The 22570-nt window shown below is 32.6% G+C and overlaps 1 protein-coding gene across 41 annotated transcripts in view; it reads left to right on the forward strand.

Annotated features, from left to right (window-relative positions):
- Positions 1-22570, forward strand: part of LOC141456481 (uncharacterized) — a 132860-nt gene that overhangs the window by 62776 nt on the left and 47514 nt on the right. For 33 of the 41 annotated variants that reach the window (XM_074132743.1, XM_074132748.1, XM_074132745.1 and 30 more), the window contains 3 exons: positions 3757-3896; positions 20397-20681; positions 20802-21076. Coding sequence is in view for 1 of the 41 variants with exons in the window: in XM_074132763.1 (XP_073988864.1) it covers positions 17185-17299; positions 20397-20467 (186 nt within the window). In the remaining 40 variants the exon portion in view is untranslated. Of the gene's footprint in view, positions 1-457; positions 620-3756; positions 3897-16492; positions 17300-20396; positions 20682-20801; positions 21077-22570 lie in introns of those variants that run through there. The other 8 variants (XM_074132514.1, XM_074132763.1, XM_074132567.1 and 5 more) reach the window with 7 other exon arrangements.

Consider the following 22570-nt stretch of genomic DNA (forward strand, 5'->3'; position numbering starts at 1 on the left):
TATTCTATCCTGAGAAAGAAATTCAAGAATTTTCTTCTTTCTGAAATTTATTCGTTCAGATTATTCAAATATGTATTTATAAAAATTAAAAGAGACGGTCTTTAAATATAGCTTATGTTGTGAATAATAACAAAGCCACCAGAAATAGTTGGTTAATGAAAGTATTTAAAAAAAAGAAACTAGGAAATAAATAGAAAGGGAAGCACGTGTGATTTACATGCAGACACATTGTGAAAACATTAAGGGTCGGCCTACATTAATGACTTGTAACAAGCAGTATTCAAAACAGTATCATTTCTCTTTTTAAAATACTCATCTGTTTACACTTTATGCTGCGCTATTTCTAGACTTTTCAGTTTCCACTTTTTAACTGTTGTTATTTTCACCTTCTCCTTTTTTCACACCCTTAAGGAACATTAGTTGACTATTTTTATTTATTTATTTTATTTTTTTAAAGGAATAATAATAAGAGAAAAAAGAAGGAATTTGGGTTGTCATCATTCATAATGATTGAATTTACTTAAAACAACTTGTCTTTGAAGAACATATGGAATGAAAATCTGCTATTTTATGCTCAAGTAACGAAGAATATTGAACGTTTTTGAATATCTGCAATAAAGCTTAAATACTATAAGTGTACGTGTCTTCTTTGCTTTATTGTCTTTATTTATCTTTACGTCTTTTCCAATATTTATTGCTAATAAAGAATACACTGAGAAGAAGAGTGAGGATATTTAAAATTAATAAATAAATTTATAGCGAAGAAACATTAAAAAGTAATTTATAAAACTATTAATTTTTTTTTATACTTTTTGTAGAAATAATAAAAAAGAGATTTAAATGAAAAATTAAATGGCCAGGTGCACATTAAATATGCAAAAATCGGAATTATTCAGGAATGATATTGAACATTCTTTACACATTAGAGAATCCTGATTATTCAGTATTGGCTCCTTGCTCACCAGGAGAAACTATAAGGAGATTATTTTGTAAATGTACATATATAAACATATTTCATTCATGAAACATGGAACATGATTCTCGGTGAAGAAATTTACCTTTAGTTATCTTAAGAACATTAGACAAACATTAATTTACATAAATCACCTACTTTTTTGAGTCAGCTTCTATTAATTTTCATTTAAGTTTTACGGTCAAATAAAAAAAGATATTTTCTTGAATTTATCCATTTAAAATAAGTAGAACTTACTCAACTATTTTTTGCTGGATCAAAATAGAAAGAAAAATAATTATTATTTTAATGTGAAAAAGGTAGAAAAATTTAATAATTTTAAGTTTTTCTGCAACAAAGATAACTTGGAGATCATGGAAAATGTCGACTGTTAGGTTACTGTTAGACTGTAAGGTTTGAAGTCGGTTGATGTTCGATTTTTTGGCACTTCCGTACAGTTTTATTCCGTACGTCCATATTGGGGCATGTAGGGCGGTATATGGTTTTCTTTTGTTAGTCAGGGTCAGTTTTGAACATTTTTCGAGCAGTACTTGGTTAGTGATTGGTATAGAAGTGTTGTGGAAGGAGAGTGGAGGGAGAGATTTCTTGTTAAGAGTGAATACTATGTTTTTGGATTTCAATTCATTCACTTTGATTCTCCACTTTTGCAGCGAAGGCTCGAAAAGAAATTTATATAAAAAAAAATCTAATTGAACTGTAGGAAAAATTCGTCTGCAATAATTACATTAAACTTGAAGAAGTTTAATGTCTAAATATGTGTGTACTGCCCTGTCAATCCTGACGAGATCTGGAATCTTAGGTGACCTCACAAGATGCACTTCTGTGAAATTTGACGGAGAATAGAACATTAACCTATTGATGTTTTTTCGTTTTGTTGAAGCATCTAAGAAGAAAGCTAATTATTAGGCAAGATTAATCCCATCTCTCAAAATACTGATTCGCTTAGCTCTTAAATCCTTACTTATGCTCTTCAGACGTGTACAAAGATGCTTTTTAGAGGTTCAGATATCAAAGAAAAATGCGAAGGACCAATGTGTATTTCGAAAGAAAGTACGATCGAAAAATATTTGGTTGGATAAGTGCCGAGTCAGTTTGGCGTACTAGAAAGAACAGGCAATTGAAAGAACTCTTCGCCGAAATGGATGTTTTCAAAATCATTAGGTGGTAATAAATACTAGGCAGGGGCCACGTAGCAAGAATGGGAGAGTCTGAGATCTCGAGGAAAGAGAGTGTAAAAGCGACACTCTATCGCAATAGTGAAGAAGAGACGGTAGACCAAGGATGATAGACAAAGATGAAAAATAAATAAATATATAATAGTGGGGAATCAATATTAGAAACAATTTATAACTGTGTTTAAATTTGAATAATGAGTAAAATGAAATCGCGACAAAAGTTATGAACTCAATTATATCTTGTCTAATTAAACTTAATTAGATTATATATTCTGTTAATAAAGTTCCCGATGTATAAAAGTAAATATTTTGGTTTAGATGTTTGCAAAACCTCCACGGACGGTCAATGACCATACTGCAGTCTTTATGGAAATATTGTTTTCTTACTTTATCTTTATTACGACTAAGTAATTATAAGTTGTAAATTTTTCTTTTCACATCTACGTAAATCTACTTTTATTTATTTATTTTTTTAAATTAAGACTCTTCTTCTTCTAATCGATTCATTGTTTATTAGTGAACTAAGGAAAACAGAAATAATGACCCTAAAGTATATTATAATTTCGCCATTATCATTATTATTTTTGTTTTATAAGAACTTGTGAGGAAAGGAACTATTTTTGTAGGAAACAAGATTGCATCCATGAGTGCTGCATGCACATAAGTTTAGATTTCCTAATTACTAGAGATAAGCAAAACGAGACATTGCACAAGAATATTTTCTGTTGTAACTGATGTCCTATGTATAAAGAAAACTAGAATTAACAGAGCCATAATAGTTTATGTTCGGAAAGCACTACTGAATGATCGCGTCAACTTGGGACATTATTAACTACAGCTGCAATTAACGCCTCTCCATATATGTAGAGTTGTGGAGGACAGAGTAATGTACGTGAGCTAACACTTAAATGCTGCATTAGCGCGCCGCTTGATGTTACAGGCCAATCCGATTACAACAAGATTTAAAAGAAATAAATTACTTTGGTTTAGGTACCGTTGGCTCCCTGGTAATGCACATCTTCTTCATCCCAAGCAAACAGAGGCGGCACTTATTCTACCTACCTCATCAAACTAATGTCCGACCGTTTCACAATGGCTTCACTCTAATGATTACATTTTCACCCTCTCAGACTGTTTGTGACGTTTTAATAAAACGACTATTCGGCATTTTTCTGATTTGTCATTGTCCGTAATTTAATTCCTTGCACACACACATTACACATTAGCTAATAAATGTATGTTTAGTGCATTACAGCTTCCAGTTCTGGGCTTATACTTGTAGCCAGATTTCTATCAATTGTTCAGAAAATACGAGTATATTGCAGAAATATTAGTGATAATAGCAGGGTATGATACAGACTAAGTTACTTTCTGATAATTTCTGTTTTGTCAAAAATAATTGAAGTACATTGATATATTGTACTAATTACCAAAGTTTAGTCACCTTCTATTTTCATTAATTGATGGAAACATTTACTTTTAATAAATAGTTGAGATAGCAGTGATCTTTAAAAGTTTCCTTAACACAAATTTCAAATTGAATAAATTACATTCAATGAAATAAGTTTGCTGTAAAATATAATTAATAAAATTATTATGCATTTGCAGGTGTAACAGATCTAAAGAAAATCTTGGAGTCATTTTCCTTTTTTCTGACGTATCTAAGATCAGCTTTTCAAAATCCTTCACACTAGTGTAAACATTCTGGTGAATAGTGAGAATATTTCAACCATTTCTTCAGTTTGCAGGTAACTGGTACATTATTCTGATTCAAGATAATTGTTTTTTTCTTCAATATAGGCCTCTTCTCACGAATTTTTTTCATCCAGTTCGACCAAGTTATCTTGCGAAGAATTGGCCAGTTATTGTTTTACCCTTTGCAAGGTAATCAAGAAAAAAGAATCTTGGTTTCATCCCAGAAAACATTGGACACTACCTAATCTGGCAGATGAGATTGGCTTTACTTTTTTTTTCTATAAATTGCCATTGGCTTTCATCTTGTTTGCTTACTGTTTCTCGCCTGACAGAAAATGGTAAACCCACGCCTTATCCATGAAAACAAATAGTCTCACTCAAAATCGGTTGGATTAAAACGATCCAAAAATTGATTTAAAATTAGTAGTTTTTGGCCATCATTTAACAACAAATGCGGCACCTATCTTGCACAAAGGTTTTAGATATTTAACTCTTGATGTAATTTGTAGAAATTGAAAACATTCTGCACTAGCACTTTCTATGGAAATTTACTGAATTGATGAAACAAAAAAAATCAAAAAATTATTTAATCTAAAAATCTTTACTTTTTCAAACGTATGAAATAAATTGCAGGGCAGAATGTACTGTAGAATGAGCATTATATTCTTCTGTACGTAACACGATTCAACAGGGTGTATAGAATAGTGCCTTAAGGAGAATCTTTTCAGCATACCCTTTTGCGCAACAGTGAAAAGAGTCCTTTCAGGGACTTTCTAAAGGTGACTGACAATACACTGGTTTACCTGACCTTTCTTACGTTAGACCCTCATCTTGGCTTTCTTTAGCGCAGCATCCCTAAAATAAAATCTCCCTTTTACAGTTAGACTTACGCATTAAAAAAAAAAAAAAAAAGTCTGTAATAATAGGATCGATGGAAAATAATTCTGGATTACAAGCTGGCATAACTTTCAACGGAGGAAATATAATAAACGCTAACATGTTTTCTGACGTTACTATTCAATAACTTAGAAAATCATATTGAAATTATATACAAAAAATCTTTTTAATCATGTTCATACATGCGGTGGATTTAACTTTTTATATTACAAATTAGATTATGAATATACTAAAAAACAAATTGTATTTTGTAGAAATTTGCATTAACTGTTGTTGGTGTTGCTGTAATGATTTAATTTAGGAGAAAGAGTTACATTGCATTATATAATAGAATTACAGTCTACAATGAAAGTAAAGTAGCAACAATAATAATAATAAATAAATAAATAATGTAAAGGAATGTGCGTGTCAGAGAGAAGTGATAACTAATATTTCAAAAAAGTAATTCATACAAACTACCATTATGCCATTATTGTTTTAATTATAAACAAAAACAGATTAATATCATGCAGATTACGGCTATCTGTAAATGGTAATGAATTTTTCAAATACTGTTCTAGAATAAATATTTATTTAGAAAAGTCTATCTTTGTTGAGTAAAAGTTGGCCAATATTAGGACGGATAATCTTGGGCTTTGGACCTAAGTCACAATTGGTGGAGTTGGGCTAGATCTCTAAATTTGTTAATCTGTTCATTAAAATACTTATAATGCTCGGACAAACCTTGGATTCTAAATTATTCTTGTGATTTTAAGATATTATAGAAAAAAGAAAGTACTGTAGCCAATGCAAGGTGGAAAATTTGAAAAGCTGAAGGGAAGATTTGAGAGTAGAACGATCTGCACAATGATGGTTTCTAAAATTCAAGAGTAGTGACCAGCTTAGAAAATTCAGTTTCAGAATTTAATTATAGATCGGATACTTTGAAACGTTAAATTATTACCTAGGAAAAACAATAGTGAACTATCGTTGAAGCCAAACTGGGTCTGTTTAATCCACTATCTTTAAAAAATAAAAATAACAAAAATGGTATTGAAGAAAAACCTTCAAGATTTGATTCATCATAAGCTCAGAGTTGTTTGAATTTAGAAACTTGCCGAAAACTACTTTAAATGGAATAGTTTCTTAGGTGTGATGAGAAGTGGTTTTTTGCATAATCATGTTTTCAGTGGCTAGCGAATAAATCGTTTCCACTCTGGTCACTCCACTAGAATCGTGTTTAATTTGAAAAAAAAAGTGATGTACTTCGATCAGAAGTAACCTGCATTTAGCGAATCGAAATGAATACTTTTCCAACAGGATAGTACATGAAGCCATCCTTGCGTCACTATTAGACTTAGTGAGCAATCGCGCTGTCCTCACAACTGCACACAAGAGCTATGGTTTTTCGCTAAAAAAAAAAAAGTAAATAGTACATAGAAATGCCGTGAGTTTTACTCACCCAGTTTTTTACTCTTTCCTGGTTGCACTTGAGATTGAAAAATTTAGAATTATCATTGGCACTTCGTAAATGGTTAATTATCATTTATTTTATAAAAAGTATTGAGTAATTCTCTCCGTTCTCCTCATTTGAATAAAGCTAAATCATTTTAAAACAATACAGAAAGAGCCAAAAGTGAACTCGCCTCAATTCATGATTTGCAAATGTATTTTGTTTGATCAAATCATTCAAGTTTTTCTTTTATAAAAATCTTTAAAAATCCTTCAAATGAAGAACTGAGTTGTGATTCTACTATTAAGCGGGGTAGATAGAGGCCCAGGACAATGTTGGTAGCAGATGTAATAGTGTGCGTGTTGTGGTTTGGATCGCTACTGTGCAATACTCGCTACAGCTGCCCGAGTCGGTCTGTTTCTCTTAATACACAAGACGATCGTGTCCTCACACAATGAGCGCATTTGTCTCAGTTCCCACTCTGAGTCACGTACTTACTGAACAGTCACAAAACTATAGTAGATACTGCAGTTGCAATTAGGACTAATTCTCAGACAACGAAGATAGAAGTTTATTTTATTTGTTATATTAGATGTGCTACAAATTTGGGATAACATTTCAGAAGCCATGATTCATGATTTTAGAGGAGATGTCTAGGTAAAATAGCCCTTCAAATTTTGTGACTCGTTTTTTATCCAACAAAATTCATGTATGTACAAGACATTGCAATGAGGGAGCAATTTTAATACAGTGGTCGTTGGATATTTTTTTAAATGAAGCTACATGATTAAAAGGAAGAGAAAGGGTAATTGGTAGTTGGACGTTAAGCCCCACTTGAAAAAATAGGCGATTACTTTACTACTATTTTACTTTAAAAGGAAATGGCGTAGTCCTGCATTTGTTTTTTGTTCTTTTTTTGCAAGGAGGATCCTCATCCAAGACAAGAATGGAGTCTGGCAAGGTTATGGAGGGAGTTATGGTGCAATAGACGCTTAGTTGTTAGGTAATGCAAGGTCGCCCTGTGATCTGACTTAGTGCAGACTCGCTGGGAGTCATTTTTACTGATTGAAATTTGAATGAAATGGTGGGGGTAGATTAACTGAAAGTATTCTAATATAACAAGAAACAGAGTAACATAAATCGTGTTCTTTCATTGTTCAAAAGGAAGTAGAAAACAAAAAACACTAAAAAAAGAATCAGTTCCGCATGGGTTATATCAGATAGCACGCGTTCTAACTTTTATAATTCGTCAGAGCTTGTTTTCTTTCTTCATATAACAACGATGAACTCATGTTCTTGGAAACTGAGCGTAATATCCCGTGCAGCATATTACTATTGCATACTAGCTAAATAAAAGATACTCGTAAATGCTTCTTCAATTATTTCTTCTCTTTAGAACAAGAGGAAAGAAGAGTATTCATTGTTTTTGTTTTTAATAAACTGTTCAGTTAGCCTTCTTTCTTTTAATTTAAATTTTTTAAATTAATTTAATTCAAAAAAGTAAAGTGAGGGTAATCCCAAATTATCTCCTCAAAAAATGGAAATTGGTGAACGTCTTAGTCATTTATTATACATTATGGCAAGTAAATTAATTTAAATTTTAAGGTTGATTAAAATGAAAATAATTTTTTAAAGTACCTAATTTTATTTGTTTGGACAACATAAATTAGAGATATTTTAATAGTCTATATTTTGGAATTTATATGTTATGAAATTAATTTAACCTGGCTGAAGTTAATTTATATTCTTCAATTAAATATTATACATTGAACTGATGTGTGAAATTCAATCAAACTGTTATGAAATTATGAAACATTTTGTGCAATGAAGAGGGATCTTTTAATTTGCTTTATAAATTCATAGCCAATATTATTATATTATTGGGTTCATTAATGATTGAATATTTCTTGATATAATATTTTCTCTTATTGAATATGTTCTCCAGCTGCTTCATTATAATATCATGAAATTATTCCTACAGCTAACATCAGAATTTATTTATTGTTTCCCTAAAACATCAGGGTAACTGAAAGAAAGAATGAAGTGGACAAAAGGTAATTCACGCTTAAAGGAAGAATCCTTCATAACAAGTAACTCTCCCTTCATAACATAATATGTATATTATACAAAAAGAGTGAAAAAATCTTTCTGAATTGATGATTGTATGAAAAACGGTTGGACTTAGGAATAATAGAGATCCCCCTCTATTCATTTGAATAAGATCTTCTTCTATCTTTTCGAACACTGTACCTGGTACAGCACAAACCACTAATATTACAATTGACGACAATTTGATTGCAAATAAAAAGATAAGCCACAGGCAGTTGTTAACGGAAACGTCGTCAACCCTTCTCATTGTTTATAAATACGGACAGTTTATTCTTTACACACTGTTCACATTATCTGTTTACTGTTTGCATATGATGGCTCTCTTAGTTGTCTCGCACATTGTGTGAAGGGACTGATATGATTGCAGATGTAATTCCTCATTAGAAAAGTAGTTTCTCTTGTTTGTAGTAGGTGAAGCACATTCGTGATGGCAAATTGAACACGGTGTAATAAAAAACTGTCTAGAAGTAATTGATGGAATTAGTCTTACTGCATCCTAAATGCAATGAGTCCCAAAAGTCATTACTATTGTCTTCTAAATCTTATTGAATCTTATCTTTTATTGAATTAAAATCAAAACACATTAGATTTAACGATTCCAGATGAAAAGACACCCAGATGGTAAGAATACGTTATGTATTTTTAATATACAATAATAAGAGGTAATTATTATCATTTAAAGATCTAAACACCATCTTAAATTCGGGAAACTCAATCGTAATTGGGAGGATATGCCACCTGGAGAAAATACATCAATCAAACTTATTCAAAGAGTAAATAAAGTAACTGGCTCTGTGACTTAAAAACTGAGCCGATCCAAAATATTTTTCGATTAACGTGTTTGTTTTTTTTTTTTTGCCTTCTTATCTACCCAAATTTCAGCTTACAATTACCTTTCTACTTTAAAAAAAAAAAAAATTACGAACTTTAAGAAATGAATCCTAAAAGTTTAAGAATTCTTTACAGACTCGCGTTTTTCACAGTCTCCTGTTCTTGTGCTCTCCATTCCAATTTTGATTACTGCTTTGTAATGTTGGTGTTCTGAGAGCTAACTTTCCGGCAGTTGTCAAAGAGGAAAAGCTCGTTTAATCACACTGTAGTATTGCAATAAAAAAAAAAATGAAATGCACATTCCAAATAGACTTGCATCCTTCATTTCCAGGTAATTTACTGCAAATTTACATGCCATTTCTTTTTTTTTAAAAAAAGTTTTATTTGCAATAATATTCACAAAAAAAAACAAATTTATTTAGATTTCTAGTGCCCTCAATGTCCGGCATGTTATGTCGACCTTGATATAGAACAATATTCGGAGTAGTCCTTTACGAGAATTTTGATTGCTATAAAATTGGAGATTTAGCGCGGCTACAGCCAACTCAGATGTAACAACCAATACTTTTTCTATCGAAAACCCAGGTTTGCAGACGGCCCTTAAGTTCCTGTTACCTCTTGCTCGCCAAGAATGTGTAGTACATAGTGATTATGTCATTCTAGAAGTATTCATTTCCGTTGACTAAAGACCAGTTGACTGTATTCTGTCAACTTCTTGAAGAGCACTTTTTTCTACACCTCACGAGAGGTAACTGAATATTTAAAAAAATATCTGAGAGAAATTTCCTTTTTTCTTAACCTCACTTATTTGAAAAAAATTTAAATAAAAAAAAAATATCAGATTACTGCCAAAATATTGTTCGAAATTTTCATTTTAACGTAAGACAGGGAAAGTATCTTCACCTACGTTCTTTTCAATAGCCTACCACCTTCACTCAATAAATGACCGTTTTTTCGGTCTTCCATCAACTGCAATACAATAGCAAAGACTTGGCACAAAGGAAGAGGGGGCCCTATCTCCCCTTAAAATTTCCAATAGGTCTAGTTTACTGTAAAAATCAAAGATTGTTCAAACTATTGTCCATAAGCTGCACGTACGCACTGTTTTTTTTTTATTGACAGCGTTGGTAACCTTTTACTCCTGCCTTATTATTTTTTTTAAAAGTTATTCCAGCTGATGTTATTCTGCAAATAATACAAGATTTTTAAGATACAAAGCAATCTGGAAGCATATGCTGAAATTGTAAACGAAAATTTGCAATCTTATTGTAACATAAAAAGTAACCTTTTTTGGATGACTCCATGGAAATCCGCTTTAGATGAATAATAATATAACTCGGGAAAAGATGAATGCTCTTGATTTCTCTGAATTTGTAAAATATCCTTCTCCCCGGTTACAAACTTTATTTTCTTAATAGTATGAGGGATTAACGGTCTAAATGTATTCAAAACCGCACCGTAGGTAACTTTTTAGTAGTAATGATAACCAATGAAATTTTTTGCTGAAGGTAATTTCATTTCGTTCTTTTTTAGCCAGTAGGGATTTATCTATTGATATTAGCTGTTCACTTTACAGATCCTAATTTCAATGCATTAATGAAAGTTTCTTTTAAGTGGTTAGATAATTACGAAGTGGGAAGTCTCATGTTAAGATTACTAACGTGTAAACCATAATTTCTACCTATTTTTCATTTTGCAAACCCTAATAACTGTTTTCCGATTATCAGTTTACTTGGGCAGAATCTTAAAATTCATTTTATACATACGTATAACATACGAGGTATGTTCAAAAAATAAGGTGAATTTTCAAATTTCGCGGGCTACGTACATTCGAATTTCGATTGTCTTTTTTTTTTATGTTGGTACACTTGTCTCGAACATATTTTCAAAGTTGTAGCTATATAGCATGTTTAGTTTGTATGTTAGAGGCATAAATAAGACAAGTGTTTTGCGAGTTCGGCGATTTTCTTCTGTCGAAAAAAATGGATCAACGAATTTGCATCAAATTTTGTGTAAAAAATGGAATTAAGTGTTAAAAAAACACTTGAAATGTTGAGAGTGGCGTACGGTGAGAGTACTCTGTGTCAAAAAAATGTTTACAAGTGGTACAAGCTTTTCACAGAAGGTCGAGAAGATGTGAATGACGACGCTCGCCCTGGACGCCCCAGCACATCAACAACCGATGAAAATGTTGAGAAGAATCGTCGAATCACAATTAGAGAAGTTGCTGAGGTTGTCGGCATATCGGTTGGCACATGTCCTGCAATTTTTTTCGGAAATTTTGGGCATGAAGCGTGTAGTAGCGAAGTTCGTTCCAAAATTGCTGAATTTTGATCAAAAAAACCGTCGCATGAGCATCGCTCAGGAATTGTTGAATGACATTATCATGTCTCAGTCACCGTATTCACCAGATTTGGCGCCCTGCGACTTTTTCCTGTTCCCATGATTGAAGAGACCCATGAAAGGACGGAGATTTGCGACGATTAAGGAGATAAAAACCGAATCGCTGAGAGAGCTCAAGGACATACCAAAAAGTGCATATCAGAACTGTTCCGAGGATTGGAAAAAATGCTGGCACATATGTATTATATCTGAGGGGGACTACTTTGAAGGAGACAAAATAAAAATCGATGAATAAATAAATATTTTTTAAGAAAAATGAAAATTCACCTTATTTTTTGAACACACCTCGTATACCTATGTGTTCAGGAATATACGCGTATTATTATTTTTTTTTGTAAGAGGAGTAGTATCAGTTGATATGTCTGGAAAGGATGGGATCTAGGATGCTGCCCTGCGGAAATTAAAAAACTAACTTTGCAATTCAATACTGTTACAACCTAACTCTTGCAAGAATTTTGAAAAAAAGAACTTGTCAGTTCATTTTAATTTCTATATTTTACCTGTCAGTAACATTTCATAAGAAATGCTTACCACTATAAATTGGACATATCTTAAATTATAACGAGCAAAATATCAAATTAATAAAGATTGTGTCCCCGTTTCTATAAGTGTTATTCATTCCTGAGCATTTCGCAAATTACCTAATCCAACTAAATACAAAATTTTTCTTTGCATCTTGCATTAACTTCTGTTGTGGCTTAGTGCTTCTACTTAATTAATGAGTGCAGGTGTTAGAATTGCCTCCTCTAGGTGTCAGTCGATTGTGTAAAGATGGTTCATTCGTAGAGGGGGAGGGAAGAAATAGAGACTTTCTTTAGAAGAGCTCGTGCCTTAATTTATACTCGGAACGCTCACAGACTGACGCAGATACTCAAAAATCTGTACACTTTCAAGTTGTAGACTTGACGTAAGAAACAGGCAGGGTAATAACAGCAGTCGTAACATGTGCCTCAAACCAGTTCGTCGTTCTGTATCTTCCATATGTCAGGTTCAAACACAAAACAGTTGTTCCAAACACTTATAACATTTAATGGTTTTACAATTATACAACTGTTGCAGTCGTTGTTTAATTTGGACGTAATAATTTATAGATAATGTGAAAATGACTTTAAAACTCAATATACATTTCAAGCCTGAAAAGGAACCGATAGATTATTTACTGAGCAAGAAAGGTAGAATAATTTATTTACTCATCTCTGTAAGGACTCAAGGAGGTTCCAGGATATGACGAACTAAACAACTAAAAACTTAGAAACATTAACTAAAAATGAACCAGAAGCCGGGATAATAGAACAGAATAGATTTCTTAAAGTCTTTCACTGACCATTTGTTTAATAGATTTTTATCTATTTATTTATTTTACTTGATATTCTGCACTGCGACTTTTAATTAGAACTATTTTAACCTCCATCGCTCCCCAGGTGTTCTAGGATGGCTCATCCAGATCCAAAATAAACCATACACCCCAAAGAAGTTCTAAGAAAAGAAAAGTACCTGTAGCTAGGTATTGTAGTGTTTTGCTTCAAACATAATGTACTTGACAATTCTCCTCGCATATTCTAGATATGCCAAAATTGACCGCAAATTCATATGCCTAATCTTCTCCAACCATGGGGCCGCCAGGCTCTGTAGAGTAATTACCAGGAATCTAGGAGCCGGCATTTTGAAATAACCACTTCTTGGCACATGCCCTTCCTACAATTCCTCAGGTAAGGATATATCCAGCCCTAAAACCTAGTGACTACTCTAAAAAATCCCTTCGAAAGATAGGAGAGCCGGAAAACTAAACATTTACACCTCATTCCTAAGAGTGGATATATCCTGTTCTACCCAACAATTACAGAAAGCTTTAGTGTAATCAAAGGCTGCCTCCAAAGGCCACGTTATCTGGGAAAAGCTATTTACTCACACTCATACAAGGCGCGTTGTATTTAGAGGCAATGTTTGCAACTCAGTCATCTCTGGGTAATCTGTTCTTTAACAAGGATTGTGTGACTTATGTTTTGAATTGCGGAACAGCTAGAAAGAGAGGGATGCAGGATATTTTACATAGAAAATGAAAAATGGAATCAGTAAAGTTGTTCTAGTAACGAAACGTTCAAATATTTCTAACTTACCGAAATTATTATTATTGTTTTTTGATAACTCGTTTGTTAATTAGAAAATATTCTTTACTTTTTCTTATAGTTATTTAATAAAAAACAACTGAAAATATGTTTCTGAATTGTTGTTACGGATATATCTTATTTCCTGCCTGCTGCACTAGATGAGAGGATACAAATTTTAAAAGAGATCATTTATTATTAAACTCCATTTTGTTGTCTAAAAATAATAAAATTAAAAAGAATTTCAAATCTTTTGAAGTTGTTAAAGAAACTAAGCAAACAAAAAGAAGTATATTCTTCGAAATCAAACCAAATCGTTTTATTTCTGAAAGAAGAGACGAATTTTTTTTTTTTTTAAAAAAAAGAACTTACCTCATGTCAGTTAAATAAGTGATGGAAAGTTAGAACAATATAACTATCGACTTTAAGTTAAATAAAATATTAATACAGGTAGCAGAAAGTTAGGTGAAAGCAGCTGGGAGGTTGTTGAGGACAACTTTGGCAGATACTTGATGAGAGGAGTCTGGGCGATGTTAAATGTCAGCTTCCTTTTGTGCAAGTCACAATATGCGAGTATCCAGGGAAAGTTTGTACAGAAAATGAAATTTATAACCATAATTAACTTTTGAGTTAAGTAATGAAGTTATCTTAAAGATAACAAATATATCCTGTAGGGTGACCAAGAATGAATGCTTGATCTTTATGGGTATTCTCTCTTCATCAATTTACAATTTTCTATGTGACCTAATGTCTCGTTAACTTTGAGTCGTTTCTAACTTTCTTTAGAATGCTTTTTACTTTAATATTAAGAGTCATGTAACTCTAAGGTTCTTTTTCTTTTCTTCGAACTAAGAATTAAAAATTTTAGTAAAAATTCATTATAATTAAAGTGGAAAGCTGTACAGAAACTCTTCATAAAATCCATTTTCAAGAAAAGAAGTTCAACCAAAAAAGATGTTTGCAAAAGCAAACATGAAGAGATTTTTAATTTCGGTCAAGCAATTCTCTCAGAACACAGATTTTAGTACCATGTAGAGCACCGGTCCTCGAAATTTTAGAATTGCAGAACACGTTTCGCTTGATATTTTTCTTATTGAAACACTAAAATACCAAAATTTGAAGTACTACGCCTTAGATTATAAGTGAATAATTAAGAAAGGAAATACATCAAGTTTCTTTGTTAAAGTTACATGAATACTAATAGTTTTCTTTTATTACTATTATTATATTCAAAATTCATTTAAAAGAAATTATTCGGGTTTTAAATAAACAATATAATTTTTTAATTGCGAATATATGCTTAATGTTGGATTTGAATGTATAGAATACTGGTCTGAACGAACAGATTTCCTGCTCTAAGTTTTCGAGTTTTATACGTTTTATTACTTCAAGTTCAAAACCTATTCCTTAAACCAGGGGTCGGCAATCCGCGGCTCGCGAGCCGCATGCGGCTCTTTGTTCCAAATTGAGTGGCTCTTCAGCCAGTCCAAAATATATTGTATATTTTAATTTTATTAAAACAAATGGAAATTTCATTTATTAAAGTAATTCCAAAAAGAATTTTAAATATGATTAATTAAAGAAATTGAACAGAACTATATTAAAATAAAGTACGTAATTATGTAAGACTGCCGCCTTTTCATTCAAATACAGGTTTAGTTATTACTTATTTGTTTATTTACTTTGCAATATGTAAAAATAAATGTATAAAACATTTAAATGTTATTGAATATCATAAAATAATAATTTGCGAATACAAATGATCTTCAGAGGTTCTTACATTATCATCCTTGCGGCTCTTGGTAAGATTTATTAAAATTATTTAAGGAGAAATGGCTCTCTACTTAAATAAGGTTGCCGACCCCTGCCTTAAACAAAAAAAAAAAACTTTCTTTAATGCGTAAAACATTATTTTTTGGACAGAAATCATTCCAGGGTTATTTTTTAGTTGTAACTATGGTCCGAATAATGAGATATTTAAAAAATCTTTCAATTGGTAGAACAGCAGTACCTTATGCAATTTATACAGTTAGACTGATGTTTCATTCTATACTGTTTTTTGAAAAAATTAACAGAACTTCAACAGACACTAGTTTTCAGTTCAAGTGCTCGAAAGTAAACATCTGGGTATCGCTGTTAGGAGTTTATTCAAGCGATACCACTGATCATGTACATGAAGTAGATGATCACCTTTCTGTTTTTTTTGCTTTTGACGTCTTTGAAAAAGAAAAGGCTTCTCTCTAAAGTGCCATTTTAGTGAATTTTACATTATCTTTATGTAATTATGCCATGATTTGTGAGTGTGAAGAAACTCAGTTGATCGAAAGTGTGATTAGTGTTTTGTCTATTCGTGCTGTCTACGCAGATAAAACTGTGACAGACTGTGTTCTTAAAGTGAAATCTTCAATGAAAATTTATTTTACGAGATTTTTAGGAGAGCTTTCCTCAATTTAAATTGAAAAGGTGATGAGAAGTGGTTCAATTGTTATTTTGTTGAAAACAAGTGTACCCTCCTTGTAATTGTAAATTATCGTCAAGTTCGATAAAACCGACCAAGTTCAATCAAATGTGAACGTTGACTTAACCCGTTTTTTTTTTGTCTCATTGTTGTTCATTATGAATTTTTACCATAAGGTTAGAAAGTTATCCAAAATGATCACAAGATAAGCTGAAATGTCTTCCTGTAAAAATATCTGGAAGAAGTGGCCTGAACTTGAAGGACAAAGTCAGCTGGCCTGGCTTCGCTGACTTTTATTCGTTGCTTAAAATTAAAGGAAATTATTTGCAACTATTAAAGTAGTATGATCAAAATAAATATTACGCAGAAGTTTTAAAAATTCAGGAAATTGAATTAAAACACTTTTTTTTGTAGGTGAAAGTTCGTGGGTTAAAAGGTAGAAAAGGAGATTACTTTCAAGGAGGACCAATGGAATAAATTGTTCGTAAACGCAGAAAATCTGGCATTTTTAAATCAGAACTCGAAGTTAAAGAAATTAATTCCGTAGAGGCACACCTCCGAGGACGGTTTTAGAGAGATCTAATCATTTTGTATTTGATGATGGTAATTTAATTGGTGTATCAGGGGCACCAATGGTTTTTAGATTTTTGGAAATTCTCATCCTCTCATCTAATCAGCGCACACTATTCCTTATATAGTTATGGAAAGAAAATAAGGAATATTCTTGTACAGCATATTAAGAAGGTGCCGCAAAATACTGTGCGATGTAACTTGCTGTTGAGATACCCTCTTCACCTAAGGGCACAAGGCTACCATTTTCTTATTAAATAGTATTTTGTAAAGGTTACAGAATCTCTCCAGGACTAAGCAAAATAAGCATAGTGAAAAGATTTTAGCCAAGAAAATTCTAAAAGAGATCCTGGTTCTAGAATAGGTGGAAAGGGCAGACTAAGGATGCAAAAAAAGGGAAGAATCAAGGAAAAATAAAGGCCAGGTGCAAGTCCGTAACCAAGAAGTGTGCCTACTTAGTAAAAATCCCTGTATTGTATACAGTGAGTGCTTGTACCAGAAACATGTGAGCCAGAAGACTAGAACAGAGAGAAAGAATGAAGGATAGCAGCTGGGCCAGATGCAACAGGCGATGTGGCACAGTGGCACGTGCCTGCTCGCCATTTAAACTGCCGGAGTGCCATCCCTTTAGAGAACCGGATCCTCTGCCAGGTAAACAAGTGAGACCATCTGCACCCCGCGTACACACCTCTGTCAATCCATCTCACGCACCAAACATTGATCTCTCCCTCTCTCACTTTTTATTATTGTTATTCTGCTGGGGCATTCTCCACAAGTGAACACATCTCCGTCTTAGCTCTTTTCAAATATGATAAAATAATTCCAGATAACAGTGTTGGATCTTTTGATTATAAAAATCTTGTATGAACTCTCGTACGATTGCAAGGATAATTCGGGGTTTAGTTATCTAAACACCTTGAACTTCCTCTCAAAACATTTGTTGCAATTAGGAAATGTTCGTTATGAAAATAGAAAGGCTGAAAATTCTTAAGTGAAATATTAATAAATATGTAGTTCAAGTATCTGAAAATGAAAGTTGCATTAAAACTTGAATTTCAGTTCTTGCTTTTTGGTTTGAATTTTCTCTCTCCATATTCTTTGTAATTATTCCTTGAATTTCTAAATGATTTAGTTCAAAGTTCAAAAACTGATTTAACTTTTCACTTTCAAATATTAATATATTATTAAAAATATTTTAAAAAAACGACTTCACAGAAGTTTCTTAAACATTAGCCTCACGCTGCAACAACATTCAGTTACAGAAATAGTTCTTCCATGTCATTATTCTGACTATGATTCTTAGAGAAACATCTAAATGAATTGATCTCAAGGAAGAATTATTCTTAAAACGTTACTATAACTACCAGAACAGCTTCAACCAACATAGATGCATAATCATCACGAAAGTTGGTCAAGAAAGTAGCATATACCTAATGAAAGCTTGACAAGAAAGTTTTCTGAAAAGTAAAACGGCAGTTTAGAAGTCATGTTTACCTCCAGATTTTTATATTATGTGCAACTTAATATGTTACTTCTAGTGTCGTCAGAAAGTTATTGCATAGACAAATCTATCGTGTTGTAATTTTATATTTTGTATTATTTCGGACCAATTATATCCACAGTTTGGTTTTGAGGGAATTAGGTTTGAGGAGTTGTAGAAATGTGTAGGTTTTCTTCTAGGAACATAAAGGAATCATCTTAGAAGTTAGCTGTTTTAATATACTCATCGGTCGATCTCAAAAATAAAAGTGTCCTAAAATAAATATCCAATTTAAACCTTCATAGTTTGAAAACATTTTGCTTTGAGTTTAATTAGACACATACTTATTGACAGATTGGCAGATTAGGTTGCATAAAGTACGATTGATCTTATATAGAAAGTGCAAGGAAAGACCAAGAGTTCCTCCTACAATATCAACTAGTCTGGGATTCCAATGTTTAAAAAATTAAGTTGGATGAGAAAATTAAAATAGGCAAAATAAAGGAAGATCCCTTGAAAGTACAATAACTGAAGTGAAGTTACTTGAAGAAGTGAGTCAGACCTGCAATGACGTTGTGGATAATTATAACCCAAATATGCTTAAGATTTTATTATCTACAAACCTACTTAAGTTTAATTAGTACATAACAAAGAGTTCTTCTTACATGTACGCTCAAGTTCATGCATATTTGCACATATGCAATTCCAACCCTAACTATAACTGCTAAGAACAGAGAAGAGAAAACCCTTTCTACTAGGGATGAAACTCTCCACGCTTTGTAGAATATGAACTAGCCACTGCTCGAAAGCAGAAAATAAGTGGGAGTCCAGTAAATAGCACTTCTTATACGTGGCGAAAATAATGACTTTGAATCAAAATCATCCATTCCAGAGAGTTGATTCTGTATTTTGTATCTAACTCTCTCTTTTTTCCTTTTTTATTGTTTAATCTACTTAAGCAGTAAGAAACTTGCGCTTATCCCGCCCTGGCCATGAACTATTCACAGAAGAATTCATCAACCAATTCGTAAGATTGAAGAAAATAAGAGATGAAGTAATTATCTTAAAACTATTCCAAGCATGCTTCCTTACTCAATAATCTGAGAGAATCTGGAAAAATAAAGGATTCCTTCAGATAGAAGAAACATAAACATCTCAAGATGTTTTAGTGTCAGTAATGGATTGATTCTTAATAATAATGATTTAATTAACTTTTACCAGCCATGTTTAAAAAAATTAGCGAAATTTACGATTTTCATATTTTTATTGTAAGTAGCAACAAACGAAAAATCATGTTAACAAAAAAAGATAAAAGATTGTTACATTAGTTTCCAGGCAGGTTGGAGAAAGTGAAGAAGTTACCGTCATTAAAAAATTAACTTTCATTTATGACCTCCATTGATTTATTATTATTTAAATATTTTAATGAGTTAGGTTTCCAATGATAAACAATTTGCATGAGTATTGCACCTGAAACATTGCTGTCGTTGGGATACTGTGCACTCACATGTCTTTTTCTTATCTTCGCAATTATAAATAAAGTTTCTTTCAACATTCAGTATAAAAACTTTAATATCGAAATCGACAGTGAATTACACCATAACTAAATATTTTTTAAGCTTTCTGCCGCGTTTTTCAATTATTCTGATCACTCATACTTTATTTGAGTTTACGAGTCCAAGTAGAAGTAAAATCGTTATAATGGAATCCCAAATCATGTATAAATCACATGAGATACATTTGATATGTATTTACTTAAATGTAAAGCCTAATAAGATTTAAGAAACACTAGATCAATTAATATTCAATTCTGTATTTCTTCATACAGAAATGTTACTAAAATTCATTTCTAATTCAGTCCACTTTTTCCATCTCCATCTTTAATCAATTAAACAATAATAGCGTCATTTAAAAGTTAATTGTATAATAATTATTTAAAGCGGTCAGTCAAATATGACCCCAAATAATAGGTTTACATTTATTTGTACATTGACAAGAAAATAACCTGGAACCCACATACTGGGCTGAAACGACAAGTTGTGAACAGACGTTTTAAACTACTTTCCAGACTACTTGACCGCAGATCTTAACTTGAATCTTAATCTAACCATCTACAAGAAACTGTTAAGACCGATATGGACGTACGGAGCAGAAGTGTGGGGCTCAACTTAACATTCAAATTCAAAACGGATACTTATACTACAATCAACAATTTTTGGGGAAAAAACCATGCGCAACATGTCAAAACTTGATATATTCCATTTACAGATCATACCCTGACTTTCAGAGCTAAAGGTTCCGCTACTGCAAATTCACATCCTGCTAGCTCTTCATCTTAATCCTCTCTTGCAACAGCTCTCCTGCCCTTACTGACGATCCTCCTCGTCGCTTTAAGCGGAAGTGGCTTAGAGAACTATTGATGTGAGTGAAATTCACCGTGAAAGAGGTTAGCAAGTTCACCAATGATTAGCAAGTTATAACGTGGGAACTGAACCAATAACATCAAATTTACTTGATACAACTTTTGTTGTAGATGTAAATATTATCAATAAAGTGAGTAAAAAAATTATTTACAATTATTTTTTATTTAATTTTGATTATTATTTGCTTTTATCTTTGTAATTATTTAATTAAAGTTTATATTTGTAAATATTTGTATTTCTTTTATGTGAGACTCAGAGAACTTATCCTACATAATTTCTGAAAGGACTTATCAGCACGATTGCAAATGAAGATCACAAATTTTGAATGAATGTTGCAGCGTACATTATGAATAGTAGAGTAGTAACTAGTATGCAGACATGTCGGAACGATTCACCAAGTACTAGCACCATCTTTCATTCATTGTAGTTGTACACGTTGTACTCACTTTAAAATTTCTATCTAATACATGCTTCATAAGAAAACACCTGCAACCAGCATCCTTGGCCCTGGATCTCTGTAGCCTTGTAAGTTACACCAACATATGCAGCTGATGTAGGTCATGTTGGCCACCTTTAATCAAAATCAATATTTCCTTATTCTCTGAACACCATTTGAGTAATTAATAACTTCAGATATTATAGTTATTTTTGTCTCATATAAGAGATATAGATTTTTGTTTAATTTGGGCCTCATAATTTGATTTTTTTTAATCTAAAAGATTATATGGTAATTATAAAGAAATACTCGAATGACACCAGAAATATCTAAGATATCTGAAATTAGAAAATCATGTGTCTAAAAACATTTCCCTTTTCCCATTAAAGTTAAGTATTAAATGATAAATATTTTACTCAATAATTAAACACCCACAGTTCAAAGTATACGAGGGTCGTTTGAAAAGTCCGTGCAACAAATAAAAACTACTTAATTTTTTGGGGTAAACCTTTTTTATTTTTCAACATAGTCTCCTTTTAGGCTTATACACTTCGTCCAACGCTGCTCTAGTTTGTTGATCCCTTCCGAATAATAGGATTTGTCCAAGTCTGAAAAATAGCCATTCGTTTCTGCAATCACCTCCTCGTTTGAATAAAATCTTTTTCCCGCCAGCCATTTCTTCATATTGGGGAACAAATAGTAGTCCGAGGGAGCCAAGTCTGGAGAATAGGGGGATGTGAAACGAGTTGGAACCCTATTTCCATTAATTTTGCGACCACAACTGCTGAGGTGTGAGCTGGTGCGTTGTCGTGATGGAAAAGGACTTTTTTGTGGGCCAATCGTGGGCGTTTTTCTTGCAGCTCGGTTTTCAAACGGTCCAATAACGATGAATAATATGCACCTGTAATAGTTTTACCATTTCCCAGATAGTCGATGAGGATTATTCCTTGCGAATCCCAAAAGACAGTCACCATAATCTTTCCGGCCGAAGGAACGGTCTTCGCCTTTTTTTGGCGCAGATTCCCCCTTGGTAACCCATTGTTTAGATTGTTCTTTGGTCTCAGGAGTGAAGTGATGTATCCATGTTTCATCCACAGTGACGAAACGACGCTTAAAGTCCTGCGGATTCTTCTGGAACAGCTGCAAACCGTCCTTGTAACACTTCATACGATTTCGTTTTTGGTCAAGCGTGAGCAATCGCGGCACCCATCTTGCGGATAGCTTTGTCATGTCCAAATGTTGATGCAAAATATTATGTACCCGTTCATTCGAGATGCCCACAGCACTAGCAATCTCACGCACCTTCACTCTTCTGTCATCCATCACCATATCATGGATTTTATCAATGATTTCTGGAGTAGTAACCTCAACAGGGCGTCCAGAACGTTCAGCGTCACTTGTGCCCATATGGCCACTCCGAAAATTTTGAAACCACTTATAAACTGTTCTAATCGAAGGTGCAGAGTCACCATAATGTTTATCAAGCTTCTCTTTAGTCTCCTGAGGCGTTTTGCCTTTCATAAAGTAGTGTTTAATCAACTCATGAAATTCTTTTTCGTCCATTTTTTGAAAATCAATCGACT

The sequence above is a fragment of the Rhodnius prolixus genome, unplaced genomic scaffold (genome assembly GCF_049639745.1).
Source record: "Rhodnius prolixus isolate KJV_2025 unplaced genomic scaffold, Rpr scaffold_1, whole genome shotgun sequence".
Lineage (NCBI taxonomy): Eukaryota > Metazoa > Arthropoda > Insecta > Hemiptera > Reduviidae > Rhodnius > Rhodnius prolixus.